The 23,355-nt window shown below is 31.4% G+C and overlaps 3 protein-coding genes across 14 annotated transcripts; 1 reads left to right on the forward strand and 2 right to left on the reverse strand.

The window, feature by feature from the left end:
- The first annotated feature begins 816 nt into the window (after positions 1 to 816).
- LOC108319466 (WRKY transcription factor 6) lies at positions 817 to 5,758 on the forward strand. The gene is made up of 6 exons (XM_017550611.2): positions 817 to 1,062; positions 1,293 to 1,349; positions 1,459 to 1,635; positions 2,257 to 2,526; positions 4,591 to 4,704; positions 4,850 to 5,758. Exons 1-6 carry the CDS (start codon positions 958 to 960, stop codon positions 5,474 to 5,476), a joined length of 1,350 nt encoding a protein of 449 aa, XP_017406100.1. The 5' UTR covers positions 817 to 957; the 3' UTR covers positions 5,477 to 5,758.
- Positions 5,759 to 7,790: 2,032 nt separating this feature from the next.
- On the reverse strand, positions 7,791 to 11,997 carry LOC108319443 (cyprosin). 8 transcript variants are annotated; one of them, XM_052876941.1, is made up of 14 exons: positions 11,765 to 11,997; positions 10,837 to 11,129; positions 10,675 to 10,735; positions 10,438 to 10,532; positions 10,242 to 10,354; positions 9,879 to 10,047; positions 9,760 to 9,799; positions 9,365 to 9,429; positions 9,179 to 9,292; positions 9,008 to 9,072; positions 8,760 to 8,916; positions 8,536 to 8,688; positions 8,185 to 8,273; positions 7,791 to 8,047 (listed from the first exon to the last, which is right to left on the reverse strand). In XM_052876941.1, exons 2-14 carry the CDS (start codon positions 11,092 to 11,094, stop codon positions 7,963 to 7,965), a joined length of 1,464 nt encoding a protein of 487 aa, XP_052732901.1. In that variant the 5' UTR covers positions 11,095 to 11,129; positions 11,765 to 11,997; the 3' UTR covers positions 7,791 to 7,962. The 8 variants fall into 8 exon arrangements, with proteins under 8 accessions (XP_052732901.1, XP_052732896.1, XP_052732900.1 ...); XM_052876936.1 differs by having other exon boundaries at positions 10,837 to 11,191; XM_052876940.1 differs by having other exon boundaries at positions 11,708 to 11,997.
- A 2,643-nt stretch (positions 11,998 to 14,640) lies between these two features.
- LOC108319484 (protein CHUP1, chloroplastic) lies at positions 14,641 to 21,912 on the reverse strand. 5 transcript variants are annotated; one of them, XM_052877060.1, is made up of 10 exons: positions 21,569 to 21,912; positions 20,814 to 20,853; positions 18,236 to 18,345; positions 17,514 to 18,144; positions 16,833 to 17,279; positions 16,606 to 16,737; positions 16,333 to 16,514; positions 15,968 to 16,079; positions 15,426 to 15,569; positions 14,641 to 15,060 (listed from the first exon to the last, which is right to left on the reverse strand). In XM_052877060.1, the coding sequence occupies exons 4-10, from the start codon at positions 18,132 to 18,134 to the stop codon at positions 14,947 to 14,949; spliced, it is 1,752 nt and encodes a 583-aa protein (XP_052733020.1). In that variant the 5' UTR covers positions 18,135 to 18,144; positions 18,236 to 18,345; positions 20,814 to 20,853; positions 21,569 to 21,912; the 3' UTR covers positions 14,641 to 14,946. The 5 variants fall into 5 exon arrangements, with proteins under 5 accessions (XP_052733020.1, XP_052733019.1, XP_017406136.1 ...); XM_052877059.1 differs by lacking the exon at positions 20,814 to 20,853; XM_017550647.2 differs by lacking the exons at positions 20,814 to 20,853; positions 21,569 to 21,912 and having other exon boundaries at positions 18,228 to 18,706.
- Between the last annotated feature and the right edge of the window lie 1,443 nt (positions 21,913 to 23,355).

Consider the following 23,355-nt stretch of genomic DNA (forward strand, 5'->3'; position numbering starts at 1 on the left):
ATTTAATACATTCTCATTTTAATGTTTACTGGTTTTAATGTTTATGGGTGTAAACAACTAAATCTTAACACGAAACGCATTTAATATTAAAAAAATTGACGTAATTGATTAAAAAAACATGTTTATTCATTTTTAAAATTTGAAGACAAAAATATATTAAAATTTTAAAAAATAACAACTTCTAATTTCGTATCAAAATTTAAGAATTAAAAATATATTTAATCTTTATTTGTCTCAAATTATATCTTTTTATTTACAAGATCTTATTTTTTAGAAAATTGTTTGTATATCACTCCATCGACCATTTATTGATTAGGTTGAATTTATGATAATTAAAACTACTTTATTTTTAACTCGTTCGAAATGAGTGTTCAATTTAGAACAATTGAATACGTTAATTTGGTACTCTAAATGGTTCCTAATTAGTTAGCAAGTCCCTTGTCACATTTGTCTTAACACTAGGGTTTCCAATTCAACCATGTCTTGGAGCCTCTATCACGGATAAAATAATAAAAAATATTTTTTCTTATATTTTTCTTCTCTCAAATAAGATTATTAATGGAAAGTTTCACATTAAAGATGTACCTAAAATAAAATACTCACAATATTATTTATTATCTTGAAGAAGACTATATCTTATCTCCACCCTCAATGAGGTCATTTTCATATTCGGTGTAGAAAAGTATATTTCCTTTCTCCATCCTTTACTTGATGTTATTTTTATACTTTATAATTTAATAAAAGTAATTAAATATTTTGGATGGAAAAACAAGGTATTAGAAAAATAGACTTAGCAAGGACTCTGCAGAAATTTCGTCCATAAACGCTGTAGACTACACCCACTATATAGTTAAGCCTCAAAAGTTTGGTAAACAGATTAAAGTCTCTGGGAAAATCACTTATATATATGGGTATCTGATATCACCATCTCTCAGTAGTGGTAACCATCAGAGAAACATGGAAGAAAAATCTTCGTTAAAAAATTTGCTGAAAGATGAAGAAAGGCCTTACGATTGTAATACAACAGGAAACGGAACCGATGAACCCTTCCTTCATAACACTGTAAGTTTTCTTACTGCTTAATTTCTATCAGATTTGTAACCTCTGCTTGTGATCAGATGCTTTCAAAACCTTAAAATATTACAAAAAAATATGATCCATGAGACCATTATTGAGGTTGACCTTGGTCTCGATCTCCTAGCTTAATTCCATTTTTTATTTAGCAGAATTTTTAACAAGATGACATGATTTTGAGCTATTAACTGATTATGAAAAAAAAATAAATTATGCAGATGGGATCCAGTGTTCTCTCCTTGAACCTGAATAACTCTGGACAGCCCTTGAACCAAGTGAGTGATATTAATTTCTGGGGTACCCCATAAAGCTCAGAAATCTGTTATTTTCTAAGCATAAATTTTCATTGTCCCTTATTGAACATGCATGATTAATTATTCTTAGATGGGCATGCTGAGAATCAAGCTTGAAGAAGCTAAGAAAGAGAATGAAATCCTAAAGACCATGCTAACCAAGGTTAATGAACACTGCACTGTTCTTCAGAATCGAATACTTTTTGAGATGCAGCAACATCAACTCTCTCCATCAGTTATCAATAAAAACAATAATCATGAGTCGCAGGTAATGATAAGCTTCTTTTATAAGCATGTGGTTAACCTTCCTTTTGTAATTACTTTGATTCAAAATTTTAGATTAATTGCCAAAAAATCAAGCAATTAATGTAGTTAGTTTTACTTGGTCAACAACTCAGCGTATATATTCAGTGCCAGCAATAATGTCAGGCCCAGAAGGTCTCTATCTTCTAGCTAGCTATACCGGGAATTCAAGACAAACAGATAAACAACAACTATATATGACCAAAACAAAAGAAAAAAACATTATTTTGTTGTTCTTGTAACTTTCATGACGTATATGCATTTGACAGAAAAATATATAAGTGTAGAAAGAGTAAAATGATTGAGGGAAAAACTGTAATAAAACCAGGAACTTCATAGGAAATTAAATAATTAATATTTTGAATTGGAGACTCACATAGATGCCATTTCATTGAGATCATTAAATGTTCTCAAAATTTTGACATATGCAATTGCAATGTGATCAGAAAAATTTATAAACATTGTAATTGAGTTGTAGTTTCTGACTTTTATCAATAAATGTTGATGAGTGCTAATGATTTTTGCGTTATAATCATGTCCTATGATTTTGAAGAAGATAACTAAAAAAGTTGTATATCTTTTGAAGGGAAAAATACAAGATGTGGAGAAACCAATGCTACACACTCGGCAGTTTTTGAATATTGGTGACTGTTCTTCACTTTCAGAGGGTTATACAGAAAAGGTTGAAAAGAAAACATTAGACAGAAGCCTGGCATGTGAGAAAAAGAATATTGTTGAAGGTGAAATGAACACAAAAATTGCATTGCATGAAGCAAAATGCATAGAAGATCAAACATCTGAGGTTACTTGCAGAAGAGCTAAAGTATCCATAAGAGCACGATCAGATTTTTCTTTGGTAAGAATTTGTATCTCATTTGGTAACTATTGTGTTATTATGGCTTTCTATAGGACTTGAAATTTTATATTGAAAAAATATCCCACACGCAACAACACCAATTTTTGAAGTGATGAAGTTTTTTTTTTCTTTTAAAAAAAATAGATAGAAAACTGAAGGGTGCAAATCGTTTTTTTATTCTTTATAAATTATAATATCTGTTACTTTTACATAGAAATTGTTGACTGATTATAGCAAGAAAAAAGAATAAGATTTGTCTCATAATAATACCTGGCCGGCTGACACCTGTGTAAAAATCCAGCAATGCCATTGGATTATATATGCTTTTAATTAACTGAAGGAAAAACTTAATTCCTTTCCTTTATCAGTGTGTTTAAACCTCATTTTTCAATTAAAAAGATAAACACTTCTTAATAAGATTGTTTTTTCGTATTAAACCTCCTTTTTTCAACTCAAAACATTAATTCTTGTCATTGTAAATGCAAATAAAAAAAATACTCTACCTTGACTGCAATTTAATTTTACATTAGATCAATAGCAGTCATTTTATAGTTAATTATAATTTCATCTTCGACAAACTTATAATATTAAATTTTATTGGAAATCATAGTTATCTTAAACAAAAAAATCCTAATGTGTGTGGTGTGTGTGTGTATATATATATATATATAACATATGTTGAATGATAAGTAGATTAACTACCCATGCATGCAGTGTTTACAAATTGTGTCATAGACAGTGAAATATTTCTTCATTTTCTTGAAGCCTCTCCTTAAATGTGAAAAAAATAAAATAACGTGTGTTTTTGTATTATAAAAAGCTTATCACATGTGCGAGGGGGGTGTAATTAAGTAAAACAAACGCGTGAAATTATCATGCCTCTCGGAAAACTTATTTAAAAAATATTAATTTAGACAAAAAGAAATTACATTAATATAGCATGATAGTTTTGACAAAATATAGTATTAAATATTTGATTAAAAGTTCAATAATTGGACGGTGTTATAGAAAGACATTTGTCAAAAATAAGGTAACCTTACTACACCTTTGTACCTTAAAAGAATTAATGTCTGACTTTGAGATATAAAGAGTATTTAATAGGTAAACTCTTTTTTTACTAAATTTGTTATTTTATATTGATAATATTTTAAGTTTAAGTTTAACTTAATTATGTTGGTTTATAAAATCTAATTTATATGTATTTTAGAATTAGATATGTCAAAATGAATTATTCATAAGTTAATTTTGACTAATTACAAATTTCCGTATAATTGGATTGGAAAATAATACAATTCTTTTTAATATGAATTAAATTAAATCCGGTTTACTAAAATATGAGTAAGCAAGTTCAAATAAAGCTTATGCAAATTCACCATTAACAATTTGTTATTTTTTATTATAATAATTGTTTACCATTATTAAAGATATAATCGACACTTGGATTTCCTTTAATATTAGAATATAGTATTTTAATGATTTAAATATTTAATTTACTTGTTTGCTTATTGATATTTTGATTTTCGTATATTATAATATCAGCTTATTTGTGTAATTATAAGTATTCTCATTTTGAATTAATGGATATATGAGGTATCAACAATATATGGGTTGAGAGTTTAAGTGAGATATTTTCTAAATAATAAGATTAGTTAACAATGAGTTTTTTTATTTTTTATTTAAAGGTTTTATGTAATCTATTCAATATACTCTACTAATACTTGATATTGTGTTGGAACTTTGTATATGAATTAACTCAAATGTTCTGTTTTTTTAACGTTAAAAGAATTGTCTAATCATAAGTAACTATAAATGAATATTTTTGATTCTATTACAATAAATATAATATAAGTAACAGGTTAGAAAAATAAATTATGTTTAAGTAAATTAACTTATCTAACCTATTAATATCAGGTGGATAAATTCCAAAAAAAACTTATATATGAAAAAGTGAGTTAGGGTGAGTTGATTGAAGAGCTAAGTGTGAGTTTGGTAGAGTCCATTTGGACATTTGTAATGAATTTAATGTGGATTTGAGTATAACTTTTGATGTTGTAATGCATTCAGATGGGAGATGGATGCCAATGGAGAAAGTACGGACAAAAGACTGCCAAAGGCAACCCTTGTCCCCGAGCCTACTACCGTTGCAGCATGGGAACTGCATGTCCAGTTCGTAAGCAGGTTTCTGTCCCAAAATCTTAAAAAAACCTTAAATTATCACAAAAACAATGTTCAAGGAAAACCGACAAAAATTTTAAGAAAATCTAGTTGTCACATTTAGCAGTTTAATTACTTACAGGATATGGTGGTATTACATTTGCAACAGGTGCAGAGGTGTTTTAAGGATGAGACTGTTCTCATCACAACCTATGAAGGAAGCCATAACCACCCACTCCCACTAGCAGCAAGATCTTTGGCAAGCTCAACATCAGCAGCATTGAACATGTTCCTATCCGGCTCACTCACGAGTTCTGTTGGCACCACCACTCTACCAAACTCACCCCTCTTCTCTTCATCGCTGTCTTCTGTTTCCCCAACTGCAGTAGCCACTTTCTCCCATAGTGCAACATGTCCCACAGTAACACTGGACTTGACTCAGCCCAACAACAACAACAACTATCTCCAGTTCCAAAGGGCCACCACTTCACACCCTTTCTTCCCTCTCCCACTGCATGACCACCCTCATCAAGGGTTGCCCTTATTGTGTTCCAAAGTTCCAACCTTTTTAAGCCCAGACAAAAACCTTGCATTGGTGGATGTTGTCAGTCAGGCCATAACCAAAGACCCTTCTCTCAAGGCAGCTCTTTTTTCAGCCATTTCTTCACTCACCGGAGATTCTCAGAAGAACAGCAATAACCACACCCCACACAGTAAGAGTAGCAGTGGTTATGACCCTTGTTCTAAGATGCCTGCAATACCACCTCATCAGCCTTGCTCTACTGAGTTGATATAGAGTTATATGGATATATAGTTCTCAAAATAATAAATCAAATAGAAAAAATCTGGCTTCTTTTCCTGCAGAAAGACATGATATGTGTGTTTGTGTGTGTGTGAGAGAGAGAGAGAGGTAAGTTTTATGAGAAATCTAGGTCACAGCCATCCCAACATTGGCTTTCCTTAGTCTTTATACTTTGTAAAATAAATTAATGAACATATTGAGGTTTTGGCTTTTGGTCTTGTAATTAACTATATATAGTGTTATAAAAAAAAAGTAAACCTAAAGGTTGTAATTTCATACTTGTAAGATAATGCTCTTGCAGGTCGAGATATATCCTATAATGGTCTCACAATATACATTCATCAACTTTCTCTTCTTTTTTTTTTTTTTTTTTCATTTTGAGATGTATTCCTCCAAACACCAATGTGAGATGTATGAAGCAAATATGTCTCCAACTTCCGAGTACGCTCGTGTCTTAAAAAATACTCCAATGCTTAAATTAGACATATGTGTCACATAAATAAATACTAAAAATAAATACATAACTATTATCTCGTAAATAATGTCATTTATAAGTTTTTATTTAGTTAGGTTTAGGTCATTTAGATAGTTATCTTTCTTAAGATGTTTAAGATTTTTTTAATTCATCTTATGTTTTAATCTCTTTGTCAGCTGTGCTTAACTCCGCATCCAGACATTCAATTAGGATTTAGATGTGCTATTTCTATAATCAAGATATCTTTATCGATAAAAGATAATATTGAGTTTTTAAATTATTATGGTCAAAATGTCTTTGTTAATATGGTATTGTTTTAAGTTGACGAAATTATCTCAATTATATATAAGACAAAAAAAAAATAAGATTTCATGTATACTTGAAGAGGACAAGTGAAAAAGAAGAAAAAGAAATAAAGGGAATAGAATGAAATTTATTATTTATATGGATAGATATAGAAAATGAAGTGGGAAGCTTTTTCTCTATTTGTTTAATTGATGAATAGAAAAAATTTTAAAAAAAATAGTTGAATGAAACACTGATACTTTTATTATATTTAAGGTATACAAATTTTATATAATATAATTAACTAATGAAAAATGATTTCTTTTATATAATTTTAAATTACACAAGCGACTCAATCGATTATTCATAAGTGAAGTATAGTTCTAAATAATTAATTAATGTTATATAATATCGAGTCATTTGATAATAAATATGTGAAAAAAATGGTATGCTTGAATTTAATTTTTTTGACAATTTTCTTAATAATATTTTGACAACAGGATTTGTTATTTTATTAATCTGTTTGAATTTAATTTTATAAAAATATTTAAAACTGATCGATCACAAATAATAGCATATATGTTATTAAAAAGTTGTAAAAAAAATTGTTAAAAAAACTTTTTTCTTACGAGAATATGTGTCATGTTTACTCCTTTTGGCCGGGACGGCAATGAAGTGAATTTCCCATTCTTTGTGTCCCTTCTTAAGGTAAGAATGATTTCTTTTTCACCTACAGTACATCTTTAGAAGTAATTTAGTTATTAGAAAAAGATGAGTATTTATCTCAAAAAAAATATTAATGTGACAAATTAAAAAAAAATTACTTTCATGTTCACTCTCGTTTATTTTCAAATTCACTCAAATAAACAACAATAAAAATTTATTTGTCTTGAGGATTTATTCAAAGAATCATTGATCAGTAACTTAAACTTTCACAGATTTAAGGTCGACGTATATGATTCCTGGTAAGTTGATTCAAGTGGCAAATCGAAAGTCCCTGTAACATCCCTATTTCAAAAGTTGTACAGTTTCTGGCAAATTTCCCCGTCAGGTTATGCTCATAATATGCTTGATTAAAGTTCTGATTGGACATTTGTATTTATTTTTTCATAGCATTTGGTCAAAGATTTCCATGCTAAAGGGGAGTAACTGAATATTCAATTCAAATGTTTTTCTTGCTAAATTAGAATCCCAATTAAAGTGATTACTTCATATATAATTTAAACCAATGTTTTTATCAAAACAAGTGATTAGTGATAGAATAGAGATTCAGTTTCTGGTATAGCTGTTTTCCTAAACGAGATGAAAACAACTTAATCTTGGGAAGGAATCCAGGTTTTTTTTTTCAAACCTATTTTTATTACAATCCCTTTTTCACTCACTGATGAGTAAGAGGTTTTTACTGCCATAGAGTGTAGTGACATTTTATAACATGTATTTAGTATTGTAAAATAAATGCACAGTTAATTAAACATCTCTCTCTTGAGAGTTTTTCTGCCTTATATATATATATATTCTTTTACTCTTGTTTTTCTCTCATTTTAACACTTGGGAACAAATATCACAAATTTTATTCATAGAATATTCCAATCACCATTTACAACTGAATAGAGACCTTGAGACAAATTCTCAAGAACTGCAATTATTATTTGTGGATCATGCAGACCTCCATTTTTATCATTCAAAACGAATTTGGCAAAGTAATATCACCAAGCTATAACTATGCAGCTTCTGCAAATCCTATACGGAGATTTCCATAGTCAAATACTGTATGATATGCCCCCATGAATATATTTCCAAGAACCCTGCAAACATACCATTACTGTCATGTCACACATAATATAAAGATATAGTGGGGAAAGAGAAAACCAAGCACTTGGCTCATTACTGAGTGATTTAGTAGCATACATAATTTACATTAACATGATATAGAATAGATTACCAGAGGGGACCCTGTGGAGGAGGAACATCTATAGCAACAAAACCACCATAGCAGACAGTAGAACAGCCTTCTTCAAATTGAAGTACATACTGAGGACAAAGGAAAGATTATACTTACGAAACATTCTGAAATGGGAACAAACTATGGATTGCATAAAAAAGCACCGGTTTTGCTTTGTCTATTTGTCAAATCTTTGTAATGGAAAGGAGTAGAAGAATCAATTTTGAGAAGTTGGAGAGAAACAGATAAAATTGAGGTAGTATCAGATATAAATACTTATGCATGAGCACTTTTCTAGTGCTAAGACAGTGATGTATAGAAGCAACACAGCATTCATGTTAAACAACAAACCTGTTCTGGAGAGAGGGGAAAAGATTTGTTTCCAATCGTGAATGTGATGTGTGGCATGGAAGAAATACTATTGCAGTTTATAAATGAATGTCCCGGGGGATTTGGAAGCTTCTCACACAGCTTTAGAGAAGGAAATTGACACAAAGAAAAAGCCTGTGGGTGATTAATTGGAGACTTATGTGATGTGAAGCATATCTAACAACTGTAAGCTTGTAAACAACTACCTCATCCACATATTTAAATACTTTTTCTTTCACATTGCTTTGCTTAATCTGGACTTGGATCCAAAGGACAATCATATTGCAAAAGGAACAAAAGGGGCTCTCCCTTATTGGTGATCCATTCCAACTTTCATTATGCACCACTGTTTCAATAACATCACTGCAGGTTAAAGTTAGACCTATGTTAAGAGAACAGGAAGAAAGGAAAGTGTCTCTAAAGAATCAAGTTTAGGAAAATGAAAAAAGTGTACTCCATTGTGTTAAATCCGTTGTTTGAACAGAGTCCAATGTCACTGCATACAAGTTCTGGATTTAACTGCAGATATGAGACATGAGAAAGTAGGTAAAGTATGATTAAAATTCCAATAGCTGTATTCTGTGGATAATTATTAAGTGTAAGTAAAATTACAAAAGGAACAAACCCCAGCAATCAAGGATGCCCATATTGAATCCCCATAGTTATGGAGAATGCTTTTACACTCAAAACTAACATACCCTTCTGCTCCAATGGCATGGTTAATTTGAGTCACAACACTCTGCAAACAGAAAATAGTAAGAAAAATCCCCAAAGAGGAAGTGAACAGAGAGAATAATGTTCGAGATCATACAGTTGGACCAGCAATTAGAGATGTCCCTGAGTCTATAATTGCAGCACAGCCACCCTCACACAACCCTGTCAAAGGTAATTAAGAAAAGTACCCGGCATGGCAAATTTGGAAATCATGCATGGCCGCAGTAAAAAATTTAAGGTGGAAAAAGAATCAAGAGGACCACTTGAATTAAAAAGAAAAACAGTTGGTACAAAAGACCTTTTACTTCTTAAATGGCTGTGGAAATTTAAATGTCATTTCTGGAAAAAGCACCAATTTGTTGCCTTTTAGCATAATGCAACATTTAGCAACCTTAATCTAACAAAACGTACATAGTATTCAGTCACAGCTATAACAAACAATGAAAAATAAGGCAGATTTAAGCATCATGAGGAATAGCAATGTAAGAGCACCTGTTGAGTTACTTGCAACTAGAACATCTCCCACATCAATCTACAGGTGCAAACTCCCGAAGTCAATAACGACATGGTAGATGATAATAGCCATGGATGAAATTATAAACATGCTGTACCTGCCAATAACCCTTTTGAGAAAGGGGAACATATGTGTGTTCACCTCTAAAATGCCTATAGTCAATACCACCAAAGACAATTTCACCCCCCATTTCTTCTGTTGGATCTTGATTTAGCCAAAGAGAGAAAATTTGGTGGCATATTTGCTCTTGTTCTATCATATTATACCTGCATTCACCTAACTAATCATTGCATCTGAAGCATAAAAAACTCAAGAAAAAAGGGAAGTTTGACTATCCTTCTACCCTGTTACCATAAAAATACAATCACGCATACTCTTCAACATTTATTCAAATCTAAAATGGAGAAAAGAAGAAACATCAACGAAGAGAGAAATGAATTAATAAAGTTCGTGTATGTACCAAACTGGTGTGACTTTTCCAATTGCAGCATCCAGGAACCCGAGTCCAAGTATGCCATCAAATGGAAGTGCAGAAAGTGTGAATGATCCCTCTCTTGTAATCTCCGCAAATTCCTGAAGGATGGGAAATTACAAATCATCAGCAAAACCAAAGCAGCATAATCTGATTGAAAACTAACAGAGGTCAATATACTGACTTGATCTTTGATGATGACATCTCCAACTTGTACATTATCTTGGCTGAAGAATCCATAAATAGATCCTTGGCCATAAGGGATACTGCAAGGCGTCCCTGCATATTTTCCCAAATGCAACTTTAAGCATGTTCATTGAAACAGCATTTATATTTCTGCATATAAAAACAAATGAAGGCATCTAAAATGAAATCAATTAATTTATCTTTTCAATGATATGCCATGATAATCCAAAGTTACCAATTTCGGTATAGGTGCTAGATATCTTCGACCTATACTTGGAATGAAAATAGCAAGCGATCTGCACATGCCATGAGTGTTTTTAAAACATGTTCATTCAAAAATAAAACAAATACTAATGAGTAAGCACTTGCATCAGAATCAGATCATCGGGTAACTTACAGAGAAGATGCATTTTGAAGATGGAACCCAAAGATTTGAGCTGCCAGTGTCAAACACAACATTGAAGTATTGAGGGGGTGAACCAATACTAATCTCCCCAAAATATTGTGCATCAACATAATTCTTAAGATATATTATATCTTCATCACAACAATTTTTTTGATCACCCCCTAAATCAGTAGGACGAACGAACTCTTTGATTCTTGCATCTTTAAGACTCTGAAAGTCTAAATTCCTCCTTTTTAGACCAACCCTCATCAACCCATCATCAGAAGTTGCAAAAGTCAACGATCCTAACCAAGCCCAAACACACATAACAACCAGCAGACACTTCAAAGCCATTCTTACAACTCATCTGGTTCAACATGTTCAATAAACTCAGCAGAAGCAATATAAAACCAACAAACTAATCACAACAATCAGATAATCTTTTCCGTTTTCTGTTCTGCTAACAATTTCAATAGTTTGAGTAAAGTTAACAGCAGAATTTTAGAAACCTCAAGTTCATTCAAATGCCAGCCATGTAAGAAACAAAGACATTTCTAAACAAAACCAGAAAAAGAAAATCATGATCCTATCCTTTGAATTAACATCAGAAGCAAAACACAACAATTTCAAGGTTCACAGATTGAAGTCAAGGAAATATACTGGAAATCTAAAATCAATAGTGATTGACAACATTAAAGATAAACATGAAAATTTCACACCTGATGAAAAAGGTATAGGCCTACACTATAAAGAGGAGTAACATGCCTTTCGTATATAGAACTAAACAAACATACGGGTCTTGCAATTTTATACACCTAATAGCTACTGGGTATGAAGTTTAAACAATTTACAGCTTCCCCTTTACCTCAAAATCGAAGCTTACTTGTTAATTTTCTGTTTAAGTTGTTTTTTATGCTGACAAGGAACAATTCAACCTTACATGGAAACCACTACGTAGTTTCGCTTAAGATGATGTTGTTTTCCGCACGGTAATAGGAGTGGAAGTAACTGCAGCAGTTTTCAGCATACGATGTAGCACATGCGTACTAGAACGATCAATATTCTTGCTATATTCCCAGAATCCAGACGACACTGGAGTTTGTACTAATTATAACGACGCGAACTGGTGTTGGTCGTGTTCAGGGCTTCACGGCAATATGCTAATTCTAGAACGAGTTACGCGTGGACATTTTTATAATCATGTGATGTATGCTTAAATTCTTACCAGTTTTATTTTTCAATATTTTGTTTTAATCTATCAATAAATTTTAATCACAAATTTAGTCTCAATAGGATAACTATAATTGACATACGCATTAAATATATTTATTTATATGCATTGGGATAAATAATAATAAGTTGTGACATGATACGCTGACGACAGTAATGTTAGTATTCAAAATAATAACAATTTCTTAAATCTCATAATCGGATAGTTTAGCTTCTAAGAAAATTTGTTTCTCCTAAATTTATTATTTTATTAAAAAAATGCCGAGATATATTTAAAATAATATTGAAATTTTGAATGAGAGATGAAATGAAATAAATTTGAAATTAAAAAAAAAATCTTTCTGAAATTCGGTTGAATTTATTAATTAAGTATGAATTACTTAATATAATTATTACTATTTTCTTCCTCGTTGGAGAGAGGAACGGTGTATATTTGAAATCTTAAACCATTTAAGCAATAGATTTAAGAGATAAAATTTACTTAAATATGAAGCTAAGAAACCATACTTCAAGCTGATTTAAATAAGAGTTCCATATATACTTATAATCATATGATATGGGATAATGATACTTTGACAACATTTTTTTGAGAACATTTTAACATCATCTATGTATTATTATGTGATTGGTCCAAAATTACTCCACAATCAATAATAATAATTATAAGCACCAACATGAACCAATCACAAAATGACACGCAGATAATATTAAAATATTGTCAAAGTATCATTATCCAATCATATATGTACAAATTGTCAATATTAATAAAATTGACATGTCATACATTTAATCGAAAATTCAAGAATAGAAATAACATATGAAAAATATAAAAATTTACAACTAATCTAAATATATTTTAAGTTCGTTATCACACGAGTTCCAAGTAAAATCAAAACATTTATTTCAAAGTGGAGTCTACCACTTTATTGTATCCCTGGATTCATAGAATATGTGGCAAGAAAAACAACCAATATCATGTGAATTAAAGGGAAATGATATTTTAATACACTTTTTTTTTCACACAATTTTGACATAGTTGGATGTGGAATTTCATAAATGAATTTATAATTTTTTTAAGTAATATATTTGTCCAAAGTGGAATTTTTAAATTTGAAAAACAAAAATTGAAGAACTTGAATGAAGCGAGGTAAAGTTCGATGGTTCTCATGGAAAGGTCAACATGAAGAAAGTTTGGTTGGAGCATGAGATTAGTCAGTGAAATATGTGAAAAGCTTGTTGGTCCATGCAAGATTCTTTACGAATATGTGAAAAGCCATTTATTTCAATTTTCATTCTCTCACCCTTATTAACATGTGGCATCCCATGTTATCTCATATATACATTAATATTTTGTTTTTTTAAAAGAACAAAATTGAAAAATTACAAAACTTTTATAATAATATTAAAAATTATTAGTTATCATGTTGAAACACATTAGTGAAGTCTTTGGAGAGAGAGAAAAGTTAGGATTCAAGAGAATTGGATATTGGATAATAATTAGTAAAATGATTAAGTACAAGATTCTATAAACTTTTTGTTGTAATGTTTTGAGTTAAAAAGTTATGATTTTATTTTTTGTACCAGCTATTCATAACTAATTAATGTTGAATTTCCTAGAATCTCCCGTTAACTTTCTCTTAGACCTTTTTCTATACCTACTTAAATTCATTATGGTAAATTGAGATTTCATGTTTGAATACATGTCAAATAAAGAAAAAAAAATGTGACATATAATAATCAATTTTGTCATCATGAACATATATAATTCCATCAACTTTTACAAGAAACAAAATCAATTTTTTTAAAAGCTAACTCCGAAATGCAAACAAATTCAAAATCATCCATGTCCATCCTCGACAAAAGTTTCATTTAGTAGAAAACATAATTTATAATACTTTTAAAAAGTATTATAATTTCTTACGAAATCTTAATATTATAAAATAATTCAAACTACCTAACTTTTCACACATTAGAATTTTACTCTTTACATTTCAAAAATAGTCTACAAGTTTTCATTCTAAAAACTATAAAAATATACCTCTAATTCAATTATTTACAAAATTCATACAAATCATTTTAAAGAGTAGACGTGGAAACACTAAAAAAAATTATTTGTTATCAACCGTTATTTTGTAGTAGTGTAATAAATTGTTAAAAATAGTTTTATTTTTGTTAATTTTCATTAATAGTTTTATCTTTAAGTATTTTTTTTTATTGAGAAAGTTTAATGACCTGAAGAAGCAAACATAGAAGATAACATGTTGTTTTGGAAACTAAAGTGTTGTTTTGGAAAATGTATTTTACTTTTTGTCAATTTCTTAAAATGGCATTTAATAAAATAACTATTTTTCAAAAATAAACAGTTGCATGCATGTTAGAAAAGGAATAGCCCGAATTGTACTTCTAAACTCAATATGTCAATGAAATTATGTTATTACAGAAACTCAGGTAAATATAAGCACCTACACAAGCAAACTTCTTGTTCTTGTCACGTAATTAGAGAGTAGAAGGGATCTATCTTTGGGTGAGGAAACTATTTTTAATGTATATATATGTACTCAACGTAAAATATTTATCATCAATCGATTAAGATCAGTTTTGCTGGTTATTATCAAAGTTAACAAACTTATCATACATGGTAAATCTGTGTCTGGATGATCATGAAAAGTACTTTACATTGTAAGTGCATATAGCTAGCATATCCTTTTTTTTTTTTCTCTCAAAAACTGTTTAAGCTCAATGACTGAAGATTTTATCCATAGATCAAGACGAGGGAGCAGCTAGTTTTTTCTTCAAAATCTCTGCATGTTTCTTCTTATTTCTTCTGAATGATCGTCAATGGTGTTGAACATTGGGGACAAGGAAAAGAAAGCATAAAATGTCAATGGCCTCTTACGATGATGCTATGCCAGCCAAAAGTTCTCGAGACCCTGCTAAGTGTCCTGGTACATGTTGCCTTATCTCTTCAAAAGCACACAGAGTTTCTGCATCCAAACCTCCAGCAAACTACAAAGACATACCAAAATATGTGAATTAGTCTCATAAATGATGAAAATTGTAATATTTCATGTTGTGAGTGCAAATAAGTTTTTTGCTTTTTATAAAAGAAAGGGTTGGTGGTCATTTCAAAGGCGTGAAAGAATTACAAAATTCTGCTAAATTTTCAAAACATCCACAATCATTAAGTTTGCAGTACAAGAAACAGAAACTTAGTAGTACTCGTCATTCAAACCAGCACATGGTATTTGTTCAATTTATGATCATGCGGTCTAATGACATTTCTAACGATTTGCAAATAACTGACACATTAGTAGGGAGGTTAATATTGATGACAAGAAGATATGCAGATATTTGCAGACACTAGGAAATACCTGATGAGCTCTGTATGCAAAATGGACGCCCTGAAGCAGAAGGGATTCTTGACTAGACTGTCTGTCAGAATTCCTAGCAGATCCAAGTTCCATTGTCACTCTTTTCATGTACATTTTGACCAGAATCATAGAAGCCTGCTTAATCTGCAGATATGGCATAATTATTATTCTTCTAATCAAGTTTTACAATGAAAAATTGTAATATCAACTCTCAAAAGATAAATATCGTATGTAAGTGATATTCAGTAACCGCTAATTACAAGAGACTTGGATTAATAATTTCTAAACTGAAGCTGTTCTTCATCCAGTTAGCTGTGTTGTTTCAATTCATTTTCATTGAGTTAAAGACTGAAGGTAAACCAAGCAACACATGGCTCACACAACTCAGTTCATGGTTAAGTATTATATCTATTCATGCAGACTGATTTCAAGAATTGCCAATGTCATTAAACCATAACTTCTAATTCTTATTAGAAAGACAAGGTTTACTGAGTGGCATTATTGTTATCGTCACATTCACAAAGAAAAGATAAAAATGATACCTTTTCCGTGATTCCCGAGTCAAGCATCCAAGCGGTTGGAATTTTGTAATCTTGATATGAACGCATTACAGAATTTCTCAGCTTGATTAGTCTCTGTATGCTGCACTCAGACCTATCAGAATGACAGGAGAGGACTGTGTAAGTATCCTTCAAACTATAAACCTGGCATATTTAAAATTGAGGAAACAGAATATGCACTCATAGTATAAATTTTACACTATCATCTAAGTACAAATTATCATATACGGTACGTCAAAAGTTGTATCACCAAGGATATTTCATTGGCTCACAATGTAAAACTGTTGACATTATCTGTGCTCTGCATAATTAGTACCTAAATATATTATATAGATATACTTTCTTACTTATCTAATAGGGTGGCCATCTTTCTCAAGGAAGCTCCACATGGAATTTCAGGGTCATCCTTGAAGGAGGAAATCTCTTGTTCTAACAATTTAAGTTCGCGATACTCAACTGCGGCTTCACGCATGGCATCAGCTTTTCTCTCAGGCCAATTAAAATGCTTCAAGACTGCACGCTCATCAGCCTGTAGAAAACAGAATATGTGGCAATAAGAAATCAACAGCAATCTATTCTATAGAAAACAGAATAGATTAATTATTTTTCTACGCACTCACCAATGATGAGAGTTCACCATCAAGCCAATTCACAAAATTTAGGACATCTTCAATGTCCGTGTAGGCCGCTTCTACCACCTTTTCTATAAGGTCATTGATAAAATTTCCTTTTGTTTCAATGTCTGTCCTTATCTGGAAAGCATGATCAGTCACTAATGCTGTATATTTAATTTCAAAATGACAGCAAATGTATAGCCACCAGTTCAATTTGAAAACACAGTGCTTACTGCTAATAGATGAGCAGAACGGTTTTGAATTTCTCCAACAATGCTGCTATGTACATTCACAGCAACTGGTTTCTGCTGTTTAACCGATCCTGTTGTGTTCTTCATTTCTTCTTGATTCTTCAATGAGTGAAGTAATTTTACAAATGCAGGGGCCTTTTGGGTGTTATTTACTTTTGCTACAGGCCTAGAAGGGATTGATGGTGGCATCGGTGGTGGAGGTGGTGGAGGCGGTGGCAGACATGCTTTTAGTGCAGGCTTTCTTCCTACCCTTATAGTTGTAGCTTCAGGAATCGTAGGAATTGCTGTTGGTGCTGGAGTTGAGGCTTTAACAAAGCAGCCATCAGTAATGGCTTCCTTTTTCACTATGGACCTTTCTAATTTGTCAGCAATGAGTTTCTGAATGTGTTTAAATTTGGGGCTCTGATGTTCTGCAATTGGCTCCTTCATCTAAAATAAAAACCAGACTTACTTTCAATGCAGCAACAGCTCAAACATAAGTTTTATCCCCAAAACAGATATGTGGCCTCGTTTTTACATCATTATAGAAAATAACATTAAAAAATCCAATCAAACTTCAGCTGAAAATGGGTTAACCATACAGAAAATATGAACAGTAGAAGTGAAAAAACAATTGAAGCTTATGATAACAAATAACAAAGCCGTTGACATTTGAACTCTCACCTTTTCACTTCCACCCAAAGACATCACCTTCGATTCAGCAGCAGCAACATCCTTAGTGAGTTTTCTGTTGTGAGATTCCAGCTCCACATTCAAGCCCTTAACTTTTTCCAACTCGGCCTTCAAAGCCAGAACTTCAGACTGCAGATTCTTGATCAAACTCTCACTCACCTCAAGCTTCTCCATCAGTTCCTTCTTACTCTTTCCATCAGGGTCCTCCTTATCCCTCTTCATAGTAAATTCCCCAACCGCACTCCTTGGCCTAGCAAACTGTTCCACAACATGAGGCCGCACGAAGCGAGACACAGCCTTAGCCTCTTCAGCTTCCCTACCCCTGTGGGTTCCTGCAACCTCTTCATTGGGTTTGGCCTTGTTCAGCACTAGACCCCTTTTGATCCTGGAAGTGTGCTTCAGCTCTGGAGTGACAGACTGGGCTCTCCTAGTTGGAGTTGACACCACTCCATTGACAACCTCTGGTGGAGTCCTTGGAGGCTCTCTGTACTTGGAAGGAAGTCTTAACCTTGATGGCGTTAAACTGCTCTGAAGCCTGATCACATTTTTTGTTGGTGGGGGTGGTTGTGGTGGTGATGGTGGTGGTGGTGATGCTGGTGACCCTTGTTTCATGGCTCTTGTTCTGAAAACGTGCCTCAAAAAAGAGAGATAGCTCAAAGAATGACACAATAAAAAGAACAAAAGAGAAATAAATAAAAAACGTACATACATACAGTTCTCTGTGTCAGTGGAATGGTGGTGTTTTTGTGAATGTCAATAATACAAATGGTGGTTGAAGCAGGAACTTGTCACCTAGAAAAGACAGGATTTATGCAACACCTTTCTGTGTGGAAGATGAGACACAACAAATCAGTGATAGTATGAGGTGGTCATAGATGACGAACAGTGACAACAATCTATGTATAGTAAAGAGCTTTGGTGATTTTTTTATTCTTTCTTATTCTCAATTAAAGTGCACATTGCAATGAAGTGAGTAGAGTCGCACAAACACTTGTTTGACATGGAATGGAAAAGCTCAAAAACTTGGTGCTTAACTTGGCCACCAAAAAAGAAAGTGACCCTCATCCAAAGGGTGAGGACACTATGACTCTTAAGGTACAGTTAGATTCTACTAGAAAAAAGGACAGAAATTCCATTGATTCTTTGTCTTTTGCTAGGCAAAATCAAGTCCTGGTTCTTCCACTTGAGATGGAATATATGCTGCTTGCATGCCTAGGACTAGTTTTCCTCAATAGGCACTAACCTATATCTGCAACAGTGCTCCAATATCAGAATATAAATACTTTATCAAATCAGATTATTAATAGATTATCTTATACAGGGTAAACCCATTTGTTTTAAAATTGAATGCAAATACTTTTTTCATTGCTAAACAAAATTTAATGTGTGTTCAAATTAATCCCATGTACACATTGTAAACTACAACATGTATTCCTAATTATACATACAGACAATCACATGCATGTGTCGATGACGATTTTTCCATAAAAGGACTAAACCGTTATTATCATAATAAAAAAACCTCTTGGGTCCCAAAAGAGAGTTAGTGTCATGGAATAATTCCATAGAAGACTTTGTCGTGTACTATGAGAGACAGTGTCAACATCCTTAATTCAATGTGACAAAGAAGTTGAAGGCATGAAACTCAGTCATTATTTAGTAAAGTACAATAGTACTGTTGGACACTAAATCATATTCCCATAAAACACATTATATAGAGAGAATCGTGTCTTCAAAGTCGAAATTACTAGTTGTTGGGTGTTATTTATTTTTGTAAGGCCAACATAAAACTGTATTATAAAAACGAGTATACTTGATTTCAAGTACATGTTTGGTGGCATATTCTCTTTCATTGTAGCTTGAATTACAAGTTTTAGCAGTCTGATTGGTTCATCGATCAATAATGCGTTTTCAATTGGCTTAACAACTTAAGCACTAAACTAAAGCACCTTTTTTTTCTCTAACCATGTGGGTAAACAATGCTTTGATTTTGGCTGAAGGGAACGAAATGTCACTTGCAAGCATGGAAACAATGTTTTAAGGATATGGATTCCTCTGCCTTAAATGTCAAAATCAAACTCATAGAGGTCACACTCTTTACCTTGTCTTCCACGGATAATTACAAAGTCTTTGCATTTGGGACCACAGATTCAGAAAAAAATATCATTACAAAGGAATTAAAAGATAGTGAAAGTAAAAGGTCCTCTGCATTTTTTTTATTTCTCTCAGCACCAATATTAGTAGGCAATGAATGTATCAAACAGAAAAATCTAAGGCTTAAAGTATATTGGTTCAAAACTCTCATGTCTCAAACCCAACAATACCATAAACTACTAAACTAAAAGACAAAAAGTGTGGGTGAGTATCATTAGCTTTAGCCATATTCTTTACTTGATGCCCTAAAAGCAATAAAAAATATACAGTAAGTTCCTTTTCACTTTCTACATGAAAGATTCATCAAGAATATATGGACAAACCTATGTGTTTTAGACCTTTATAGACTTTGGCTTGAAGTGTTCATCTATCTTTTATTACATATCAGATTCTTCATTTATCCTTGACATGATATATATATATATATATATATATATATATATATATATATATATATCAGAAGGAAAAGTATTAGTATCCCATCTTGAGAAGTCAAATTTTAAAACCTTAATGACCAGCCAAGTAAAATTTAGAAGGAACGTATTGATGGAATTTAAAAACTAAAATCATTGTTGAATGTAACTATGCACTTTATCTGACTGCAAGTGTTTCATAGATATGAAGTGAATTTGATTTGTTCAATATTTTAGCAGATGGGAACTGCTGACATAAAATTTGTCAAAGCCTATGTTCTTCTGATCATAAAAATTTTCTCATCAAACATTTGATTTGTGAGAAATGTGACATGTGAAACCTGAATGAACTACATCAGCGGCATTTCATCATTGAAGTGATGAGAGAGAGAATGGTGTTGGTAGGAGCTGCAGTCTCTACATATATATTTTTCAGGGCCATTACATGCTACCTTGGTTCAAAGCAGGCTTATGTGACATGTGCACAAGTACAAAACACAATAATCTTAAGCATATCTTAAATGAAAATTCCTTTGCAATAAACCAATATCTAATAAAATCTAAAAGTCACTATCTTTTTAAAATAAAGCAACAGATTTTATACAAATAGTCCTTTTCAATGGTCTCATATATCACGAAGTTATCTTCTATGGAATTGTAGGAATAAAAAAAATAATAAGACAAATAATAACAAAGTTATGATCATGGAAATATTCACACTTACAAATATTGTTGGTACTCGTGTCTACGATGCGCCATAGTGCCTGTTATTATAAAACTATTTTTATTATATAAAATAAGTTATTTTTAGTAGTTATTAATTACCAAAAAGAACCATTTTTTAGTTTTAAATTTTTAAATTATTTTTGAAAAACTGTCAGAGATTAAAACTTATGATCAATCTCAATTATTTTTTTAATTTGATAAATATCTATGGGTACTTATGACGCCATTATTATAGTAAAAATCTACTATTTCATCGTTATTTTGCAAAATATTGTAACAAATATGCAACACGTTTTGTACAAAAGGTTTAAATTGATCATATGGATTTCTTTGTTTAGGTATAGCTTTACTCTTTTTATCTTGTGAATGTGAAAATACTTCTCTTTTGAAAAAACAAAAATGTTCACTTGTGTTGCTAAATCAATATATATATATATATATATATATATATATATATATATATATATATATATATATATATATATATATATATATATATATATTTTGTGGGCAGAAAAAAAAATTATCCTGTATGACTTGCTACTTCATAGTGAATATATTTTGCATGCTATGTACAAATGTTTTTCCATAACTTAAAAAAAATGTTTTCCTTATTAAAACTAAATAGAAAACACACATATATATTTTATGAGGAACATATTTGAGCCTGCATGGTTCAGTGTTTGATAAAAAAAGGTGAGAATTGCATCATAGACAAAAGGTATTGTGAATGATGAAAACAGAGCAAAGTACCTGTTTTCCTGAATTTGAGAGATATAGTGCAGTTTTGAATATTAACTCCCCTTGAATCATTTAGCAAGCCTTCTCATGTTCTTCCAACTAAAACAACAACATGATCATCATCTAGCCATACAAATGCTATCATGCAGGAATTGTTTAGCTAAACTTGATATGCTGAGTAACATGACTCATACTCAGATGGATAAAAAAGAAAGCTAAGTACAGAAGGGAAGCTTGAAGGGTTGAAGTGGTTTTTGCAATGTGAAAAGTTTTGATATAGGATTGCAGAGAAAGGTAACGAGAGAGAAGGAGTGTTTGAGGGTTGAGAAGGTGATTCCCTTAGAAGGAATACTTGAAATAGAGAAGAAAATGGTTAGTTATGATTTCACATCAGACACTGCGGTTGTGTCTTAAGAAATGTCATTATATGTGTTGGATGAGTGCCTAACATTTCATGTATATGTTGCATATATATATATATATATACATAAAGAGGTGTGAACACAAACTTCTTCCCACTTCTGGTGGGCACCAAGGGTTTCATTAAAACTATCTTAAGATGGGAGACACCACCAGTTTCATTAAAACGCTATTTTTATTAATCTTCTATACAAAAGTTTATGTAATATAATTTCATCTGCAATATAAACTTTATTTCTTGCTTTTTTAGGATTATAATTATTGACATTTTCTTCCTGCACCTCCTAATTTCTTGGTCTACCCCTATAATTTTTAAACTGACATCTTATATATTTGTAAAGGTAATTTTCAGATTATTTTTTTCAAAAAATTTCTACGACAGGTTTTTTGAAACTTCTGAAATTCTAGAATGAAACTTTTGGAATAAGATTACGCATACAATGCATTCCAGAGTAAGCTTTTCAGAACAGGGTTTCTAGAATAAGATTTCTGAAATATATGAAATGTACATTGGAACAAGTTTTTCAGAACGAATAAAGTATATTTAAAAACAAACATTTTGAAACGAATTTATGTTGGCAATGCGTTCTCTCTCTCTTATTTTTCCTGTACAGTATTCTCCCTCTCTTCTTCTTCCTTTGTCACTGTGATGGTACATGGCGGCAACGATGATGATAATAACAATTATAACAACAACGGTGATGTAGTACAATGAGAAAGCGTATTTTAGTTCTTTTTTTCTTGAATGGGATGCAGCTAGTAATAAGGTGGTGTAGGAAGCAGAAACCTAAGTATTTGTCCATGTAATTGATAGATGAAAGTAAGGGTACAACTCTATTAAAAGAGTTTTACAACAAATTTAAAAGATACGCATAAAAATATCTTGCTAATTTATTACAGTATCAATGCTTTTGAGTGTGAAAAATACAAACACAAAGGACTTCTTAATAATAAACCTTTAGCCTTTCTTTTCAAGTTCACCTAGGGATATCAAGTTTTGCTTCAAGCTAGGTACAAATCTACATTATTTAATACTTAGATGTCTTAGTGTCAAACTTCTTATATTTAACTCCTTTGAACTCTGAACCATTTGAATCTCCTGAAAAAAAAGAGTCTTTATTTTCTGCAACAAGTTTATTTGAAATGGTCATGTGTCTTATACAACAAAACACAAACCACCACACCTAATTCTCGTTATCAATCTCAACGTTTATGTTTTCCACTTAAAAAATTAGTTTATTGAATTCATCCAAATATTCACTAATTATCTTTTCCTAATTATCTTGCATGAGTATAATGTTTACTTAATATAAAAGATTAAATAAAAATTTAATCATTTAAAGGTTTTTTTTAGCTTCCTTTATAACCTAATTGTTATT

The sequence above is a fragment of the Vigna angularis genome, chromosome 4 (assembly GCF_016808095.1).
Source record: "Vigna angularis cultivar LongXiaoDou No.4 chromosome 4, ASM1680809v1, whole genome shotgun sequence".
Classification (NCBI taxonomy): Eukaryota; Viridiplantae; Streptophyta; class Magnoliopsida; order Fabales; family Fabaceae; genus Vigna; species Vigna angularis.

Bases quoted from the DNA above. Each gene is read 5' to 3' on its own strand.
- LOC108319466 (XM_017550611.2), top strand. From the start codon at position 958: ATGGAAGAAAAATCTTCGTTAAAAAATTTGCTGAAAGATGAAGAAAGG. The intron at 1,636-2,256 runs GTAATGATAAGC...TATCTTTTGAAG, and splicing joins ACAATAATCATGAGTCGCAG to GGAAAAATACAAGATGTGGA. The intron at 4,705-4,849 runs GTTTCTGTCCCA...CATTTGCAACAG, and splicing joins CATGTCCAGTTCGTAAGCAG to GTGCAGAGGTGTTTTAAGGA.
- LOC108319443 (XM_052876936.1), bottom strand. From the start codon at position 11,178: ATGGCTTTGAAGTGTCTGCTGGTTGTTATGTGTGTTTGGGCTTGGTTA. The intron at 9,293-9,364 runs GTATGATCTCGA...TTCTGTTTGCAG, and splicing joins CTCTAATTGCTGGTCCAACT to AGTGTTGTGACTCAAATTAA. The intron at 8,274-8,535 runs GTTTGTTGTTTA...CTTTGTCCTCAG, and splicing joins TTCCCCTCTCTCCAGAACAG to TATGTACTTCAATTTGAAGA.
- LOC108319484 (XM_052877059.1), bottom strand. From the start codon at position 18,134: ATGAAACAAGGGTCACCAGCATCACCACCACCACCATCACCACCACAA. The intron at 16,738-16,832 runs GTAAGCACTGTG...CATGCTTTCCAG, and splicing joins GTTCTGCTCATCTATTAGCA to ATAAGGACAGACATTGAAAC. The intron at 15,061-15,425 runs GTATTTCCTAGT...ATGTCTTTGTAG, and splicing joins TTGCATACAGAGCTCATCAG to TTTGCTGGAGGTTTGGATGC.